The sequence below is a fragment of the Petromyzon marinus genome, unplaced genomic scaffold, assembly GCF_048934315.1.
Source record: "Petromyzon marinus isolate PM22_M1 ecotype Great Lakes invasive population unplaced genomic scaffold, UKy_Petmar_22M1.pri1.0 PM_Scaffold_9, whole genome shotgun sequence".
Lineage (NCBI taxonomy): Eukaryota > Metazoa > Chordata > Hyperoartia > Petromyzontiformes > Petromyzontidae > Petromyzon > Petromyzon marinus.
The window spans coordinates 133,157-152,478 of record NW_027423699.1 but is presented as its reverse complement, the minus strand read 5'-3'; the positions used below and the strand labels follow the sequence as shown (position 1 = coordinate 152,478).

Here is a 19,322-nt window from a genome sequence, read left to right as displayed (position 1 = left end):
CGATATTTAGTGTGAATTTTCTCTTGTCATGAAGTAGATGGCCTTGCCGGGGGTTCGGTTCCATGCGGACTTTCACCTGGTTGGGATCGCGGGATCGAGATGAGGCGACACAGAGCTGGCCGTGCGAGAAGACCGCCGTCTGCAGATCGATTCCAACGCGATCGAACGTCTGTCCCTGCACCTCCGTCGTTCATGCAGGATTTATAAGGCTTTTCCAAAATTGATATGAACAATAATATTTGCCATTATATCATAATTTTTTAACATGCTAAAAATAAATTTTGATTTAAAGCTTTCGTGACTGCAGTAATTCATATTCTTAGTTTTTTCGGTAAAGTCACGTTGAAGAGAAACAACAAAATAAAATATATATAAAACAATAAAAAATTCTCACGACGTTTCGACCATAACTCAAACGGTCATCATCAGGTGTGTCGGTTTGCATAAATTTATTTTGAAAACGGCATTTATTTATATATATATAAAAATAACGTTTGCGTCACGCGCAACGATTGGCTGTTTGCCAGGACTAGTCCATCTAGTTCTATTTCCGATGGTCTGAAATCCGTTTTAGCTAAAGGTCTAAACTTTGCAGTCACACCTAAACACATACCAGTTAATGATATAATTGCCCAAGTAGACGTTGCTCTCAGGAGCCTGGGTCACATCGCTGCAGACGTAGCAAGATCTGAAATCGCTGCAACCCTCAAAAACGCTAAGATGCCAGCTAGCAACCTCAGCAAAGATGAGCGTTTTGAATTATATAAATTAAAAAAGAGGAATGATATTGTAGTTCTCTCAGCTGACAAAGGCAATGCTACTGTTATCATGGATAAAATAGAATACAACAACAAAATTAAAGAATTACTCGACGATGGTAGTTATACAAAAATAAAAAGAGATCCCACCAACAGCCTCGTCACACAAACCAACAAAATAATTTCTGATTCAACCGCATTAATTGATCAATCTAAACAGTTTTCGTTGAAACCTTCTGCTGCCAGGCCACCAAGATTATACGGCTTACCAAAAATACATAAAGTTGATACACCTCTTCGTCCCATAGTCTCTACTATCAGCTCCCCCACCTACAAACTAGCTCGTTTTTTGTCTGAAATCCTGCGTCCTTTCACTGGAAAGACCACCTCTGCGGTACAAAATTCTACTCACCTGGTATCAACAATCAAGGGTATTTCCCTGTCCCCAGACGACCTGCTTGTCAGTTTTGATGTAGTTTCCTTATTCACCAAGGTTCCTGTACCTGACACCATTGCAATCATTGAAGACTTGGTTCATCAAGGACTAAACACTGAGGTACCCCCCCTGGTGAGACACTGTTTAACCAATACATACTTCACTTGGAATGGAACTTTCTACAAACAAACTGAGGGCACCCCAATGGGCTCCCCCCTTTCTCCAGTTATAGCTAACATTTTCATGGAGAAATTTGAGACTGACGCCATCCAGACTGCCACTCTGCGCCCAACCTTATGGAAGAGGTACGTGGATGACACTTTTGTCATCTGGCCACATGGCCGGCCTGCTCTAGACCAATTCTTCGACCACATCAATTTCATACACCCAGCCATCAGATTTACCATGGAAGTCGAAATAGATGGCAAGATACCTTTTTTGGATGTCCTAATTAAAAAGAGACCTGATGGTTCAATGAGCCACTCTGTCTACAGGAAAGCTACCCATACGGATGCTTATCTGAAACCGGATTCCCACCACCATCCATCACAGAAGAATTCTCTCATCAAGACTCTGTATCATAGAGCCCAATGCATATCCGACCAGGAACACATAAGCAGTGAACTCAAGCACGTACACCAAGCTCTTAGGGCTAATGGTTACTCCGACTATACAATCCGCAAAGCTATCACTCAAACCATGAAGAAGAACCCTCTTGAGGAGCCTTTCAAAACCATCACTTTACCCTACATTGCTGGGATCACAAAAAAGATCTCCAAAATCTTGAATAAACACAAGATCCAGGTCCGTTTCAACACATTACATAAAATCCGTGATCTGGGTCCGTCTGTAAAAGATGTGATTCCGGACATACAATACCCTGGTGTCTACAAACTAAGTTGCCTCTGTGGTAGTAGTTACATTGGAGAAACCAAACGCCATATCTCGGACCGCATTCGTGAACATAAAGCAGACCTTAAACACGGTAGGACCAACACCTCGGCCGTAGCAGATCATTGTTCTAATTCAGTAGGCTCACATGCCATTGACTTTTCCAAGACGGAGGTTCTTTGTAAGCCATCTGGCTTCCATGAGAGATTCGTTCATGAGGCTATCCACATATACAAACACAGAGACAATTTCAACCGAGAAGATGGATTCTATCTTAGCAATCATTGGAAAGATTTGATAAATCATTTCAGTTCTTGATTGATTGTTCACGCTTACAGTGCCTTTCAGACAGCATACATAAAAACAAATTTCGTCTCCCCCCTCCTCTTTTCAAAAAATAGATGGACTAGTCCTGGCAAACAGCCAATCGTTGCGCGTGACGCAAACGTTATTTTTTATATATATAAATAAATATGCCGTTTTCAAAATAAATTTATGCAAACCGACACACCTGATGATGACCGTTTGAGTTATGGTCGAAACGTCGTGAGAATTTTTTATTGTTTTATATATATTTTGTTATTTTGTTGTTTCTCTTCAACGTGACTTTACCGAAAAAACTAAGAATATGCTAAAAATAATTAATAAAACCCATAAGCCAGGCACACAAAAACAGATGTCGATCATAAACAGGCCATAAATATATAAAGAAATAATAAAACTCTCAAGGCGAGGATGTTAACAGCTATTGGCGAAGATCTCCAGATGAACAAGAGTTTGATGTGCCCTAAGGGAGGTCACGCAGAGGGAAGACCTCCGCAAGCCAGACACGAGGATGCCCACGGGTTAAACCATATATTTTTTTTTCCTTTGTCATTAAAACAACGGTTAAAATTTAAAATGCAATAACAAGAATAACCTAAAGTTAGCGGTCCTCGCGCTCACTCCAATTAAGACCAGGCCACTAGATACATCAGTTAATTATTATCCAATAATTCGCTATCAAATGATTTTCACCTTGAATACTTTTACTGTTAAAACAAAGCTTGGAGACAAATACCGAGTCACATCAAAGGTTTTCGAGAAGGAATGAGGCAAACGGGTAAACTTACAAAAGAGTTTAAACAATATCCCAAGCAACCCCGACCACCTTTGTCTCTCTCGCAGCGCGTAGAAGCAGGAACCACACCTTATCACAAGGGGCCATCTGGAGCGAGCCAGACGGGTTAATGAGAAAACACACCCCACCCACACACAACAGCCAGCGAACAAGTTTTAAGTTAACGGAATTGCAATACAAATCACACGTAACATTAATAATAACGTGTTAACCTTAAAAGATATTCCATTATAGAACCTTGCAGAACCAAGGGATATGGATTCCAACAATCAAACGGACCTCTTAAACTCAGGATAAACATCTTTATTATAAAATAAATAATAACTCCATCGTAACAACGCGAACCTCGGAATAACCCGAGAGGTGCGTCGGAAGGACATAGTTACAAAACACGAGCCTTGGTAAACATAAGACCAAATGGTATTTGAGAAACATTAAACCGAAAGCAGCCAGAGAGAGAGGTACTCCCGGCCGCCTTTGTATCTCCCGCAGAGCGCGAGAAAGGAATTTCACACCCTAGTGGGGAAAGCTTGATGTTACGAAGAGGGTCGCCCCTCCCCCCGGAAGGGGTGTGGCAGATGGTACACAAACACACACACGAACGCACACACACAGAGACACACACACACAGACACACATACACAAACACACGAACGCACACACACAGACTACGCGCCCCCCCTTTTCACTGCGCGGAGATAATTATTTTTTAATATAACGTCTTCCAGTCTTCCAGTCAAGACAGATCAGCGATTCAAGACGTCCACAAGACGAGCAGTCGCAGCGAGCGACTGGCTCCAAGGAGCGAGGATCGCCGAGCCGCGATGTATCAACGAGCGTAGTTCAGAGCGAAAGGCAAAGTATCAATCGAAACTTTATTCCTACATCAAGTGCCAGCCATCCAGCAGCGGCAGAGCGGAACGTCCAGCGCCAACAAAGAGTCAACCAACCATCGGCCAAGCGTTGTGCCGACTCAGCCATCCATCAGCGGAAAAGAGCCTGTATCTGCCAGCACGAGCAGCCGCCAACAACTTCAGCAGACCAGTGACCAAGCGCGTGCGACTTGAGTCATTCAGCAGTGGAGGAAACCCGCTGTCAGAGAGCCGCCAACAACCCCAACAGAGAGAGCGCGTGCCACTCGGCTCACTCAGCAGAAGAAAAACTTGACCTGTCGCCCGCGAGCGCAGCGTCAGATACTACAGCAGCGGAAAGAGCGCGCACCGGTGCAGCTCATCCAGCAGTGGAGAGAAACTGCTGTCAGCGAATCAGCACGGGCGCGTTCGCGCATCTTCGAGGAGAAAGAGCGCGGCCAGCAACGCCAAGCAAGAGCGTGCAGCAGCTCAGCCAGCAGTGGAGAGAAACTGCTGTCAGCGAACCAGCACGGGCGCGTTCGCCCATCTTCAACGAGAGGGAGCGCGTGCCACCAGCGTGCCATCAGCACCAGCATCAGCACCAGCGCGTGCCATCAGCACCAGCATCAGCACCAGCGCGTGCCAACAGCACCAGCATCAGCACCAGCGCGTGCCAACAGCACCAGCATCAGCACCAGCGCGTGCCATCAGCACCAGCATCAGCACCAGCGCGTGCCAACAGCACCAGCATCAGCACCAGCGCGTGCCATCAGCACCAGCATCAGCACCAGCGCGTGCCATCAGCACCAGCATCAGCACCAGCGCGCGCCACCAGCGTGCCATCAGCACCAGCATCAGCACCAGCGCGTGCCATCAGCATCAGCACCAGCGCGTGCCAACAGCGTGCCAACAGCGTGCCAACAGCGTGCCACCAGCGTGCTACAGCGCGCAACTTCGCGTCACCAGGGCTGAGAGGGCAGCGGCCCCGCACTCAACACCCATCGGCACACGACGGCGAGCGTCGTGCTGACTCATCCAGCCAGCGGTGGACAGAAACTGGCAGCCGTTCGTATGCCCCCCCCCCCCTCCCCGACACTCTCCCCCTCACTCCCCCACCGCGCCACAACACACAGGAGACACATTTTGGACACAAGAGACGCTAACCTCGGCGTTTGCTTTACGCAAAGAATTGAACCAGTGATAACGAAGACACACGATACGCATATCGGGATAATCAAGGAGGGTTGGCACTCCAAGGTGGTGCATTAAAAATCAATTCATAACGAAAAATACTGCTGTCATTGAGTTGCATAATAACCAATCATCCTACTGTTAACAACGTGATAAGAATTGGCTTGAAGGTCTATGAATGGATGTGGTACTGTGTGGGCAATGTTTAAATAGGAATTTACATTATAAGGTTAAGGTTTTGATAGAATAGTTATGCATGTTTAATCTCTCTCTCAACAACCGATTGATTGCGTTACGCGTCGGGAATTAACCATAGGTGCCGTTATCAAAGTGAAACAACGTAATCGTGATGGTATCATGTTAACGCTGTGTTGAAATTCCAAAATCCCGAGATTGAGTTTTCATATTATCCAAAAATTAAAGTTAGCTAGGAAAAAAAAAATTGATTAAAGCAGAAGGTTTGTGTGTGATTCTTCCTGAAATTCTGCATAATATTGTTCTGCGTATGAGATCTGAATCCTGGGGACCTATCATAAGCACACTATCACCACACATAATCCATAACACACATAATTCATAATGTTCAATCGAGAGTAATCGTATCCTTATCGATAATACGGAATTAAAGAGCAGAGTCGAATCGACTCTCTCTCATTCACGCTCACAACGCCTGCGTCACTGCATACGATTAATTGCGTCATTCCAATTCATAACACAATCCTCGTCACCGAGGCTCGACCTGATAATCCATAACGACCTGCATTATCATAACCACGCCCACTCGCATAAATTAATACGATTATCTCTCGAATCAGCATAATTTATGCGCATAATTATACTGATTAACATAATTTCGGATAAATTATGCAAATCTCAAATTTCATTTAATTTTCATTATTTTCATCAATTTTCATAACACCTATATATACAACAATGTGGCCAAATGACGAAAGTGTCATCCACATATCTCTTCCACAGGGAAGGTATGAGGGTGGACGTCAACACCAGAACGAATTCTTCTGCCGTAGCTGATCACTGTTACAACGCTGTGGGTGATCACGATATAATTTTCTCCGATACCAAGGTTCTTTGCAAACCCACGGGTTTTTATCAGAGATTTGTTCACGAGGCCATTCAGATCTACAACCACAGACACAATTTCAACCGAGAAGATGGTTGCAAATTAAGCAACCATTGGAAGGATGTTCTAAATCGAACCAAACATTAAACTAATTTTCAATGGTACAGTATATTTTTCAAGTAGTGGTACCCCAAACATTCGCAGCTCTTAAAAATGCCCTTTTCACACCATCAATAGGTAAACTCCCCCTCCCCCCCGCGCCAACCGGCTTGTTCACCCGCATGTACACCACCTCTACACCTTCTTTGGTTCTTTCGGTAAAGTCACCAAGTAGAATGAGAATAAAATCATAAATTGATAAAATAAAATAACACAATAATATTCTCACGACGTTTCGGCCACAACACAAGCGGCCTTCATCAGGTGAAGGGGCGAGACTGTCTGGTAGGACAGCGCTGAAGTGAAAGAGCCACGTTCAGATCACGGCTTTTAAGCTGTGTGAGAGGAACAAAGAGCCCTCAAATTTGAAGCTGTGTGAGAGGAACAAAGAGCCCTCAAATTTGAGGTCTCTTTGTTCCTCTCACAGCTTAAAAGCCGTGATCTGAACGTGGCTCTTTCACTCCAGCGCACTCCAGCGCTGTCCTACCAGACAGTCTCGCCCCTTCACCTGATGAAGGCCGCTTGTGTTGTGGCCGAAACGTCGTGAGAATATTATTGTGTTATTTTATTTTATCAATTTATTATTTTATTCTCATTCTACGTGACTTTACCGAAAGAACCAAAGAAGATGAATCATTGCAGTCACGAAAGCTTTAAATCACCTCTACACCGTTCATCATGCTAAGTCGGCCAATCAAATGAAATTTTTTATGCTAATTCCTTTGTCAAGGCACCTTGTTTCCTCGCACACAGTTTAAAGGTCGCGGTCTGAGCGTGGCTGTGTTTCACTCCAGCGCTGTCCTCGAGACAGCCTGATCCCTTCACCTGATGAAGGCCGCTTATGTTGTGGCCGAAACGTCGTGATTTTTATTGTTTTATTTTTTACCTACATGGTGACTTTACCGAATAGAACCAAAGAGTATGGATCCTTGCGGTCACGAAAGCTTTAAACCTCGAGGACCTGTACACCTCGAGGAGCAAGAGGCGAGCGAGGAAGATTTGTGGCCGATTCCTCCCACGCTGGACACTTCTCTGTTCCCGCTACTCCCCTCCGGCAGAAGGCTGCGGTCCATCGGGACCAAAACCTCACGCCACAAAAACAGTTTCTTCCCATCCGCTGCTGGCCTCTTCGACAAGGCCAAGGGCTTACACTGACTTGAACATTTTATCTACAAAATGACACCTTGCCATATTTACACTGTTACCCTATTTGTAGTTTTTGTATTTTTAGATTGTATCTTATAGCTACTTTATATTCAATATTTATTCAAAATTTTACATACTTTAGCCCCTTAGTGTTAGTTAGACTTTGTACCTTTAGTATAGTTAGACTTGTATGCCACTTATTTAAGATTTAAGATTCCTATATGTTGAATGTAAATTCCTTGTCTGTGCGATCTTTCATGGCGAATAAAACCCTTTCTGATTAAAACCCTTTCTGATTAAAGTCATGTAAATAGAAAACAATAATACAGAAAAAATGTGTTGATTTTTATTATTTAAATTGTCATTTAATTTAAGTTTTTTCTTTAATGAAACATGTTTTTAATTTACCTGATTTTACCGAAAGAACCAAGAATATTAATTCCTGCAGTCACCACTCGGTTCGCCTCAATCTGCGTGGAGGCTTGGCCCCCACACACAGTGCACACACACACACAGTGTACACACACACACAGTGTACACACACAGTGTACACACACACAGTGTACACACACACACAGTGTACACAGTGTACACACAGTGTACACACACACAGTGTACACACACACAGTGTGTGTGTACACACACACTGTGTGTACACACACAGTGTACACACACACAGTGTACACACACACAGTGTACACACACACACTGTGTACACACACACACTGTGTACACACACTGTGTACACACACTGTGTACACACACACACAGTGTACACACAGTGTACACACACATACAGTGTACACACACACTGTGTACACACACACAGTGTACACACACATACAGTGTACACACACACTGTGTACACACACACAGTGTACACACACACAGTTGTTGCTGAGCTCACACACCCAAGGGGTCTCTGATCAAGGGAGAGAGCAATGGAAAATGAATCTAAATCAACTTAAACTCCAACCCTGCTCTGTGACGCCACCACTCAGCATTACCTCATCGGCGTGAAACGCCAGGGGGAGGTGTACCTCGCTAGTGACGTCATGTCACCAAGGTGTTCACCCCACCCCGTCCACCGCGCCCTTGAGCATGACGTCACCTCTGCCTGAGTCACTTCCGTTGTCTGTTCAAGTAGAATCCCTATTTGGGCAAAGCTACTCCCGGTGACTGGCGGCTCATTAACATAATATATTCATGAAAGCCATCGCGAGTTTATTGCGACGAGTTCGGCACCCACGCCCCATCCCTCCACGTATGGTCCAGTCTCATTAACATAATTTATTTGAGTAACAGCCGCTCATTGAGGGAGGGGAGTGTTTTTACCCCGCAAGTGACGTCATGTTAACTCCTGCTGCCGCGTGACGTCACGAAGTAACAGGAAGCTGCTGCTCCGCCTTGCACTGAAATCCGAGGTGAGTAATTCTCATCGCGGTTGTGGTGGTGGTGGTGGTGGTTGTTGTGGTGGTGGTTGTTGTGGTGGTTGTTGTTTACCGAGGTAGAGCCTCGCTCTCTCTCTCGTAGGGATGTCAATTGAGTATCAGCGAGCATGGAAGCGATGTCCAGGTTGGAAGTTTACAGCGGGGGGCCTAGCCACGCGGGGCCGTGCCTCCTGCCCTCGCCTGATCGCGTTTGCTTCAATTCTCTCGCTTAAGTTTAATTTGTCTTCACTCGGCTCGCCACTTTGTCACTTTGTTTTACTTTTAAATATTCACGCAGTTTTTATTTCATTATTTTTTTACCAGGCCAAGCCCGCTTGAGCCGCTGTGCCGCTTTTGTTTTCAGAAGCGACCTGCCCACAACACAAGGTGAGGCTCGTCAACAGCATGGTGGTGTTCACTCTAGACGCGTGGTGGTGTTCACTCTAGACGCGTGGTGGTGTTCACTCTAGACGCGTGGCGGTGTTCACTCTAGACACGTGGTGGTGTTCACTCTAGACGGGTGGCGGTGTTCACTCTAGACGCGTGGCGGTGTTCACTCTAGACGCGTGGCGGTGTTCACTCTAGACGCGTGGCAGTGTTCACTCTAGACGGGTGGCGGTGTTCACTCTAGACGCGTGGCGGTGTTCACTCTAGACGGGTGGCGGTGTTCACTCTAGACATGTGGCGGTGTTCACTCTAGACGCGTGGCGGTGTTCACTCTAGACGCGTGGTGGTGTTCACTCTAGACGCGTGGCGGTGTTCACTCTAGACGGGTGGCGGTGTTCACTCTAGACGGGTGGCGGTGTTCACTCTAGACGGGTGGCGGTGTTCACTCTAGACGCGTGGCGGTGTTCACTCTAGACGCGTGGCGGTGTTCACTCTAGACGCGTGGCGGTGTTCACTCTAGACGGGTGGCGGTGTTCACTCTAGACGCGTGGCGGTGTTCACTCTAGACGCGTGGCAGTGTTCACTCTAGACATGTGGCGGTGTTCACTCTAGACGCGTGGCAGTGTTCACTCTAGACGCGTGGCGGTGTTCACTCTAGACGCGTGGCAGTGTTCACTCTAGACGCGTGGCGGTGTTCACTCTAGACGGGTGGCGGTGTTCACTCTAGACGCGTGGCGGTGTTCACTCTAGACGCGTGGCGGTGTTCACTCTAGACGCGTGGCGGTGTTCACTCTAGACGGGTGGCGGTGTTCACTCTAGACGCGTGGCGGTGTTCACTCTAGACGCGTGGCAGTGTTCACTCTAGACATGTGGCGGTGTTCACTCTAGACGCGTGGCAGTGTTCACTTTAGACGGGTGGCGGTGTTCACTCTAGACGCGTGGCGGTGTTCACTCTAGACGTGTGGCGGTGTTCACTCTAGACGCGTGGTGGTGTTCACTCTAGACATGTGGCGGTGTTCACTCTAGACACGTGGCAGTGTTCACTCTAGACGTGTGGTGGTGTTCACTCTAGACGCGTGGCGGTGTTCACTCTAGACGCATGGCGGTGTTCACTCTAGATGTGTGGTGGTGTTCACTCTAGACGCATGGCGGTGTTCACTCTGGACGCGTGGCGGTGTTCACTCTAGACGCGTGGCGGTGTTCACTCTAGACGCATGGTGGTGTTCACTCTAGACGCATGGTGGTGTTCACTCTAGATGTGTGGTGGTGTTCACTCTAGACGCATGGCGGTGTTCACTCTAGACGCGTGGTGGTGTTCACTCTAGACGCGTGGCGGTGTTCACTCTGGACGCGTGGCGGTGTTCACTCTAGACGCGTGGCGGTGTTCACTCTCTACATATGGAGGGGAAACCCGGGGATCGGGAAGGAAATCCACGCGACCACGGGGAGAGAGAGAGAGAGAGACGCAGCCTCGGCTGTGTTGATTGATCCTCAATGAATTACTTTGTGGAGTGAGGAACCATTAATACTGAGCAGGTGAAGGTGGCCAGGCGTGGGTCTGGACACACCACCACCTGTGAACCATGCCAGTGTGTGACAGTGGTGGAGCCAGTGGGGGTGGGGTGGCACGTACCCCCCCAATGGTCCGATTGAAATCCCTAATTTCGATCGGATCATTGGGGTTTATTAGTAACTAGCTTCACTACCCGGCTTCGCCCGGGACTTGGATTCTTGACTTGGATAAATTTCAAATTTCATATTCCCTTGTCTTTCACTGAAAACCCCTGAAAAAATTTGATGCTTGCAAGAAAGAAAAAAGCCGAAACAAATCAAGTTCCCTAAATCGGATGTTTTCACTCAAGGAAATTTAACCTTAATCCACTTCTACGCAAGGTCGATTTTGGCCACTCCGGAAGGGAATGACGTGGCGAGCTGAAAATAGTCGCGTTCATTTAGAAATTCCAGACAGCATAAGCTGTGAAATTTTCATGATGCCAGAGCTCAGCGTTGGATAGTTTTTGATGCTTCACACAAACAGATGCTATTTCTGCTTTATATTTAATAGCCGTTGTACCCGTTCTTCGCACCCATATGTATTGAAACTCCGAGAAGCCAATGGCTTCATCGGCCAGGAGCAAAGCACCACCTAAAATCTCCCGGCATGCTGTTAACAGCTCTAGAAGTACGGTGCACGAAGAGCCATATGGTAGGGGTAAGCATTGCAGAGCGCTTAACTCAGGTGTGTTGCGGGTTGACGTCACACACTCCATGGTCATTTCCCCCACCCCCCCCCCCCCCCAAAATACAAAAGTCTATTTTTATACTTTTTACATTGTGTACAGTATGGAACCTACCCACATGCCAAATTTCAAGTGTGTAGCATGTTGGGAAGTATGCTAAACACTTTCGAAGAGACACACATATCCACACATTTCGCTTTTATATATATAGATAAATCAGCATTTTGCGACCCCCCCCCACTGCCACCGTGTGGCATTTTATTACGTGCCAGGGACTCTATAAGAGGACAACAGTCCGAGTCCATAATTGGCAATAAGTAACGGCAAAGCAGTTACAAGCGACTCAGAATTGTGTGCAGTTACGTATACAGTACACGACTTCCCTGAAGGCAAACACCGTCAGCGAGCGCGATGCCTATCACACACGTCGAATAAAAAGGATTAGGACAAGTCCTTAGTAACAACTCCTTACTAACAACTCCTTACTAACAACTCCTTACTTAATAACAACTCATAATGTTTCATTGCTGGAGGGGTTGCTCATGGCTCCGCCTCTGAGTGTGTGATAGTGTCAAGTTTGTATTTGCAGTAAAGCCTTTTAACTCTATATAGTAATAGGTTTTACCCTTTTAACTGGCACAAAAAAACTGACACCTTTATTCAAGTCATCATGTTTGCAATAACCACAACACAAGCAGTCAAAATGCAAACAAATGAGACAACTCTGATAATACTAAGCACTGTCCTTGAAATTGATTGGTCCACACCCGAGACGGCTTTTCTTAGAACCTAGTCTCCACTGGTGTTGAAACAGAAGACGCCAAAAGGCGTCTCGGGTGTGGACCAATCAAATTCAAGGACAGTGCTTATTATCAGAGTTGTCTCTATTGTTTGCATTTTGACTGCTTGTGTTGTGGTTATTGCAAACATGATGCCTTGAATGAAGGTGTCAGTTTTTTGTTCCAGTTAAAAGAGTAAAACCTATTACTATATCTTGTTACTGGCAAAGGAGGTCTCATAATCTATTAACTCTATTGAGCACGGAGGTGATATCAAAACAGTTTATTTTTGTTTTTCTCTGGAACTCTTTGTTTGAATGTAGTCGGGAAGTTATCACAGCACACGTGCAGCTGAAATCGGAACTGTTCATCCCAGCATTCAAGGACATCTGTGCCTGGCTTCACACCTCTAAGTTGCGATTAAACATTCATTTATGCATAACACAAATAGTATTATTTTCAACACCCTTTGCTATGTCAGCTGAATTTAACTTTCATAAATATTCCTTTTGTAGCCAGACATCCAAAATTGTGTGCTCGGAGTTTTAGGTTAACATTCATTTTGAAGATACTAGGGCTTCCAGACACGTTTTTGACCATTTGCCCTCTCATTGTGTGCCATAACAGCCCGTTTGATGAATTTGGGACACTTTTTCACGATAACATTAATATATGAATAAGTATAGACGTGTTAGTCACGTGTTACTGTGTGTATGCATTCCTCTGTGCATCGATACTGACGTGTAGATGGTGTTTATATTCTTTTTTTCTGTCTGCAGCTGTCGCTTCCTCTGCAGAATTTGTCTGATGGAGCAAAGGCACTCGGCGCGGCTCGGTGCAAAAAGGCAACAATGCGACCGGCATGCAAACAACACAGATCGTACTGGAAATTTGACACGGCACCAGAGAACACACACAGGAGAGAAACCCTTCAAGTGCAGTGTGTGTGGGAAGGCCTTTTCACTTTCACCAAATCTTCAAATACACCAGAGAACACACACAGGAGAGAAACCCTTCAAGTGCAGTGTGTGTGGGAAGGCGTTTGCACATTCATCTAATCTTAAAAAACACCAGAGAACACACACGGGAGAGAAACCCTTCAAGTGCAGTGTGTGTGGGAAGGCTTTTTCACAGTCACCACATCTTCAAGTACACCAGAGAACGCACACAGGAGAGAAACTCTTTAAGTGCAGTTTGTGTGGGAAAGCGTTTTCAGATCCATCTGCTCTTGTAAGACACCAGAGAACACACACGGGAGAAAGACCCTTCAAGTGCAGTGTGTGTGGGAAGGCGTTTGCACTTTCACCAAATCTTCAATTACACCAGAGAACACACACAGGAGAGAAACCCTTCAAGTGCAGTGTGTGTGGGAAGGCGTTTGCACTTTCACCAAATCTTCAATTACACCAGAGAACACACACAGGAGAGAAACCCTTCAAGTGCAGTGTGTGTGGGAAGGCGTTTTCACGTTCAACAAATCTTCAAAGACACCAGAGAACACACACAGGAGAGAAACCCTTCAAGTGCAGTGTGTGTGGGAAGGCTTTTGCACTTTCACCAAATCTTCAAATACACCAGAGAACACACACAGGAGAGAAACCCTTCAAGTGCAGTGTGTGTGGGAAGGCGTTTTCAGATCCATCTACTCTTGTAAGACACCAGAGAACTCACACGGGAGAGAAACCCTTCAAGTGCAGTGTGTGTGGGAAGGCGTTTTCAGATCCATCTGCTCTTGTAAGGCACCAGAGAACTCACACGGGAGAGAAACCCTTCAAGTGCAGTGTGTGTGGGAAGGCGTTTGCACAGTCACCACATCTTCATGTACACCAGAGAACTCACAAGCATCAGAAGATCCACAAGGAGTGGAGTCTGAAATCAGCTTGTGAAAGTCAAAGTGCCGCAATGAGCTCATCCCTCATGAAACAAGAACCGGAAGAAAAACCCAGCTTGGACACTTTTAAAGGTATCGAGGTGAAATATGAAGAGGTGAAGGTGAAATGTGAAGAAGTGATGGTGAAGAGCGAAGAAGTGAAGGTAAAATGTGAAGATGAAAATTCAACTCCACAATGGGACCTTAACATCGATGGAGGCAACGTGAAGCAGGAGGAGAATTCTGACTGTGAGGCAGAGCGAGGCAACTCCCAGCAGTTTGTGGAAGTGGAGGTGTGGGTGGATTTCCTAGACAATACAAAGTCAAATAGAGACCCGGTAGATGTGTAAGCTTGGGACGATGTCACTCCAATAGATGCACCTTTGTCACAGGCCTTTAATGACAAGAATGTGAAGTTGAACAATCAATTCCTAGGTTCAACCTGCAGGGTAAGATCGGCCAGTCCTTGTGGACCTGTGGGTTGGGTAGATCTCTAACCAGGAGCGAGAACCAATAAGCTTCCAAGCATTCACTATGTTCTAATAATTCCATTTATACGGTGCTTGCTTAATCGCCTCTGGCAATTCGGAGTTTTGTATCGTATCTCGTCTCAAACACTTGAAGAGCATCCCCAAGTAGCAGCTGCCCCTGTGTGGCACAAGGTGGTGGCCCTGCACCGGCCTGCATGTGGACAAGAGCCTGTCAGTAGGGGGCGATGGTTGATGTGGCATCTTGGTTCTGGAGTTTGTAGGTAATGTTTAGAATTTCATAAATTTTGACCCAGATGCCAGCATGAAATGGCCTACTCGTTTTGAATGGCTCAATAGTATGTTGTACATAGACTGTTAAGCAGACGGTGTGTATTTTTTTAAATAGCTTCTTGTTAATGCGATGTAACCTGATGCAGTATATTACACTGTAGTAATACAATTTTGTTAATATTCCTGTCAATAATTTATAATGAATACTTGGCTGATTGTGTGCGTATATGTAAGATTTTGTCTATAAGGGTCAAACATTAAATAAGTGATGTTAGGACAAAGTGTGTGTTTGGAAGTAACCTGTACAGATAACTCAGGTGAGACTCATTGTTCATGTGATACAGGTCAAAGGGTATTTTTGCGTTTTCAGAAAGCATCTCCCTCTGAAGCAACTCATTGTCTTTGAAATAGGGATCACACTCTGATCCTTCATCAATTACAAGGCATACCACTCAAAACTTACACGTAGAGGAGGTACATTCTCTACAACACGAATTATAATTTTGTGTTACATATTGACGTAGATTTTGTCGAATTAGGACGAGAAATGCTCCTTGCTGATTAACGTCTGGATGTTCACAACCAAGGGTTGAAGCAAGCCTGACCGCCTGCAGCGCCCCTCACAACCATTTATGGCTTTGGGCCAGGAAAGTCACGAAAAAAATTGCACACGAACGACGCCTCCACGCAAGCTCCCGATGCTCCGTATCATACTGCTGTCCCTCCCGGACATATCTAGTGCCACACTCAACTCCACAAACGGCTACCCTCGTTATTTTGCGTCAATACTTGTTGCTCGATTTGGCACTACACCTGCAAATGAAACAGCTCATAGACACTTGTACACTCCATCATTGTATCCTTTTTAACACCATTTGCGAGCTGCTGCTATTCGTCCAAGGTTCCCCGCTCTTCATCCTTTCACAGAAAATACTTGTGCAAACTGTTAATTCTACTTTTCTTATTTCTGGGTGGTATTGAGCTTCATCCTGGCCCAAATGAAAAGAACTTGTGTAATTCTGTAGATTTTTCTGGCAGGAGAGGTGTTGGTGTTCTACATGTCAACATCAGAGGGCTTGTGATTAAATTAAGTCAACTAAAACTAGAAGTGGCAAATCTTGACCCGGACATTTTTTGCCTAACAGAAACATTTCTCACTCCTGCGGTCAATGACTTGCAGATTACGATTGACAACTACAACCTTTTTTGGCTTGACCGAGAATCTAAAGGAGGTGGCATTGCCATCTATGTTCGTAATACTATTATATGTTCACCATCTCACTCCTTGTTTAAAAAATGTTGCTTTGAAGGTTTGGCTCTCAGAATAACTCTCCCAAATAATCAACAGATATTGGTAGTGTGCTGCTATAGACCGCCTTGTTGGAAGGATGTTGAAGCTGCATTGGCATTGAGAGAGCTTTTTGGGGGCCTCCCTAAAGGTGAAATAGTTTTAGTGGGTGATCTAAATTGGAATTGGCTAAACACGCCGGCCGTGGCCACAAATTTTACAGATGAATTTAACCTGTTTCAATTAATAAATGTCCCCACAAGACCCAACCTAAAAAATCTGGGACAGTCAACGCTGCTTGACGTCCAATTGACAAATGGCCCTCACAATTTCACACTGACTGGTGTTCTGGGTAATAACCTTAGTGATCACTCCTTCATTTTTGGGGTGAGATCATCAGCCAGACCCAAAGCCCCCCCTAAAATTGTTGAGAAGCACTCTTTGAGGCACTTCCGCACTCAGGCATTTACAAATGATGTGCTTCACTCGGATTTTGCTAAGTTCTGTGATATCCCCAACCTGACTACGGCTTGGGAGACTTTCAGGTACACGTTTCTCCAAATTCTTAACAAACATGCTCCGTTGGTTAGATTTAAAACTAAAGGCAACCGCCCACCATGGTATGATCCTTTGATTACAAAGCTCATGAAAACTAGGGACAAGGCTTGGGCATGTGCTCAGAAAAGTAATTTGGTAAATGACTGCCTAGAATACAGGATTTTAAGGAATAGATGTGTAAAAAAAATACGGCATGCAAAAAATGCCTACTTTTCCTCCACTCTCCTGAAATCACATGGAAATTCCAGGATGTTTTTGGAAAACAATCAAATCTATCGAAAAGGCATCCAAAACAGACAATCTGCCCTTTGAGCTTAACCGAAATGGAGAATATTTTTCAGATCCCAAAAAAATAGTTGACAATTTTAACCTTCATTTTTCTGAAGCTGGTAATATTTTTGATAATGTATTGGGAGTCACCCCTGCTCATGCAAATTATTGATCCCAATAACTACCGACCTATCTCAATTTTGTCCCCATTGATGAAAATTTTTTGAAAAATGATTGAACTACCAAATTAGCAGTTTCTTGTCCACCAACAATCTACTACATCTAAAACAATCTGGGTTCCGAAAAAAATGCAGCACCACATCTGCTGCATTAGATTCTCTGAATCAAATTTACAGTAGCCTTGCTAATAAGCAGTACTGTGCCTGTCTTTTTCTTGACCTGTCCAAAGCTTTTGATACAGTAGACCACAACACCCTGCTTAGTAAACTAAGTTGCCTCGGTTTTTCCAAAAACACAGAAAAATGGTTTAAAAAATACCTCTTTTCTCGCACCCAAACTGTATTCATAGATGGTTGGAGGTCTCACAGTGTTAAGATAACAAAATGGGGTTCCACAGGGTTCCATCCTCGGCCCCCTCTTGTTCTCTCTTTATGTCAATGACTTGGGCACTGAACTGGATCATTCCAGGGTAAATCTTTTTGCAGATGACACGATACTGATTACTGCTGGCCGCTCTCCAGATGACGTGATTGCTAAGCTCCAGGGTGATTTCAACAAACTACAACATCAGCTAGTTTCTCTTAAACTAGTCCTAAATACCTCCAAAACCAAGGTGCTATGCTTCTCACCGGGATTAAAGCAGGAAGTTATTTTTTCCAAACTACATTCCTTAAATAATGATCAAATAGAGCAAGTCAAGTTCTATAAGTATCTTGGGGTCATCCTGGATTCAAAACTGAATTTTGAAGATCACATTGATTATATTGGTTAAAAGACTATATTAAAAATTGGTTTACTGTATCGACACAAGCACTGCTTCCCCCCTATGTTCCGTTTGGAATTGATAAAAGCTACCATACTGCCTCTACTTGACTACTGTGACATCGTGTATAAATCAGCCCCAAGTACTGTACTGAAGAAGCTTGATTCCATCTATCACTCGGCCTTAAGATTTGCATTGAACTGCCCATACAGGACTCACCACTGTGATCTCTACATTGGGTCAAACTTAACATCTCTTAATGTTTGACGGCTTGTACACCAGATTTTATTTATTCACGATGTACTTACAAAAAAATCCGCAGACTACCTACTGGATCTCCTCTCTGTTTCAAAGAACAAATTTGACCTCAGGTCTTCGCTCATCTACCAGGTTCACATTCCCTATTGCCATACAAAAACCGGAGGAAGGGCCTTTGATATTGATGCCCCCAGGGTCTGGAATGCTATTGTCAATAAACTACAACTTGAATCACTACCTATGAGATCTTCACTCAAAACTGCTCTAGAGGAGTTGTACACCCCTAGCTGCCACTGCTATTCAGTGGCCTAAAATATGGCTCTAGATTTTGGTGTTATAATTTATTTATGTAGTTTATTGTAAAAAATTCGGTCACAGTTTTTATAATCACTGTTACATTGGATTTATGGCTTTTATTTTGGTGATTTCGAAAAGTTTTTTTGTTTTGGCCATGTTTTTGTTTATTGTAGTACGGAGTTAGACTGATGGCCTTAATCTTAGTTGTCTTGTGGTTGTTGTTGTTGTTATTTGAATTGCATCCCACTGGGATTTTTGCACACAGCGTTGGTGTACGGTGCTATTTCAGGAATATTTTGATAATTTTTTCCTGGATTTTCTGTTTGCACAGTCACATAAAGTCACTTTAAGATGTTTTCTTGTTCATGTTTTTTGTTTGTTGCGGTTGCACCCGATTCAAGAGCCGAATGGCTCACAGGGCTATACCAAATAAATGAACTATGAACTAAATGAACTATGAACATATGGGCCGGGTTCATTAACATAATATATTCACGTACGGAGCCGCTCATTGTGGGAGGGGAGTGTTATCGTTCCCCACAAATGACGTCATGTCACCGCCTGCTGTCGCGTGACGTCACGAGGTAACAGGAAGCTGCTGATCCGCC

The 19,322-nt window shown here is 44.8% G+C and overlaps 1 protein-coding gene across 1 annotated transcript in view; it reads left to right on the top strand.

Annotated features, from left to right (window-relative positions):
- Positions 1–9,114: 9,114 nt before the first annotated feature.
- The window catches only part of LOC142923927 (uncharacterized), a 36,887-nt gene continuing 26,679 nt past the window's right edge, over positions 9,115–19,322 (top strand). Inside the window, exons 1-5 of the mRNA XM_076064950.1 lie at positions 9,115–9,208; positions 9,388–9,450; positions 12,793–12,882; positions 13,249–14,290; positions 14,321–14,331. Of these exons, the coding sequence (XP_075921065.1) occupies positions 9,192–9,208; positions 9,388–9,450; positions 12,793–12,882; positions 13,249–14,290; positions 14,321–14,331 (1,223 nt within the window). The 5' untranslated portion in view covers positions 9,115–9,191. The remainder of the gene's footprint in view (positions 9,209–9,387; positions 9,451–12,792; positions 12,883–13,248; positions 14,291–14,320; positions 14,332–19,322) is intronic.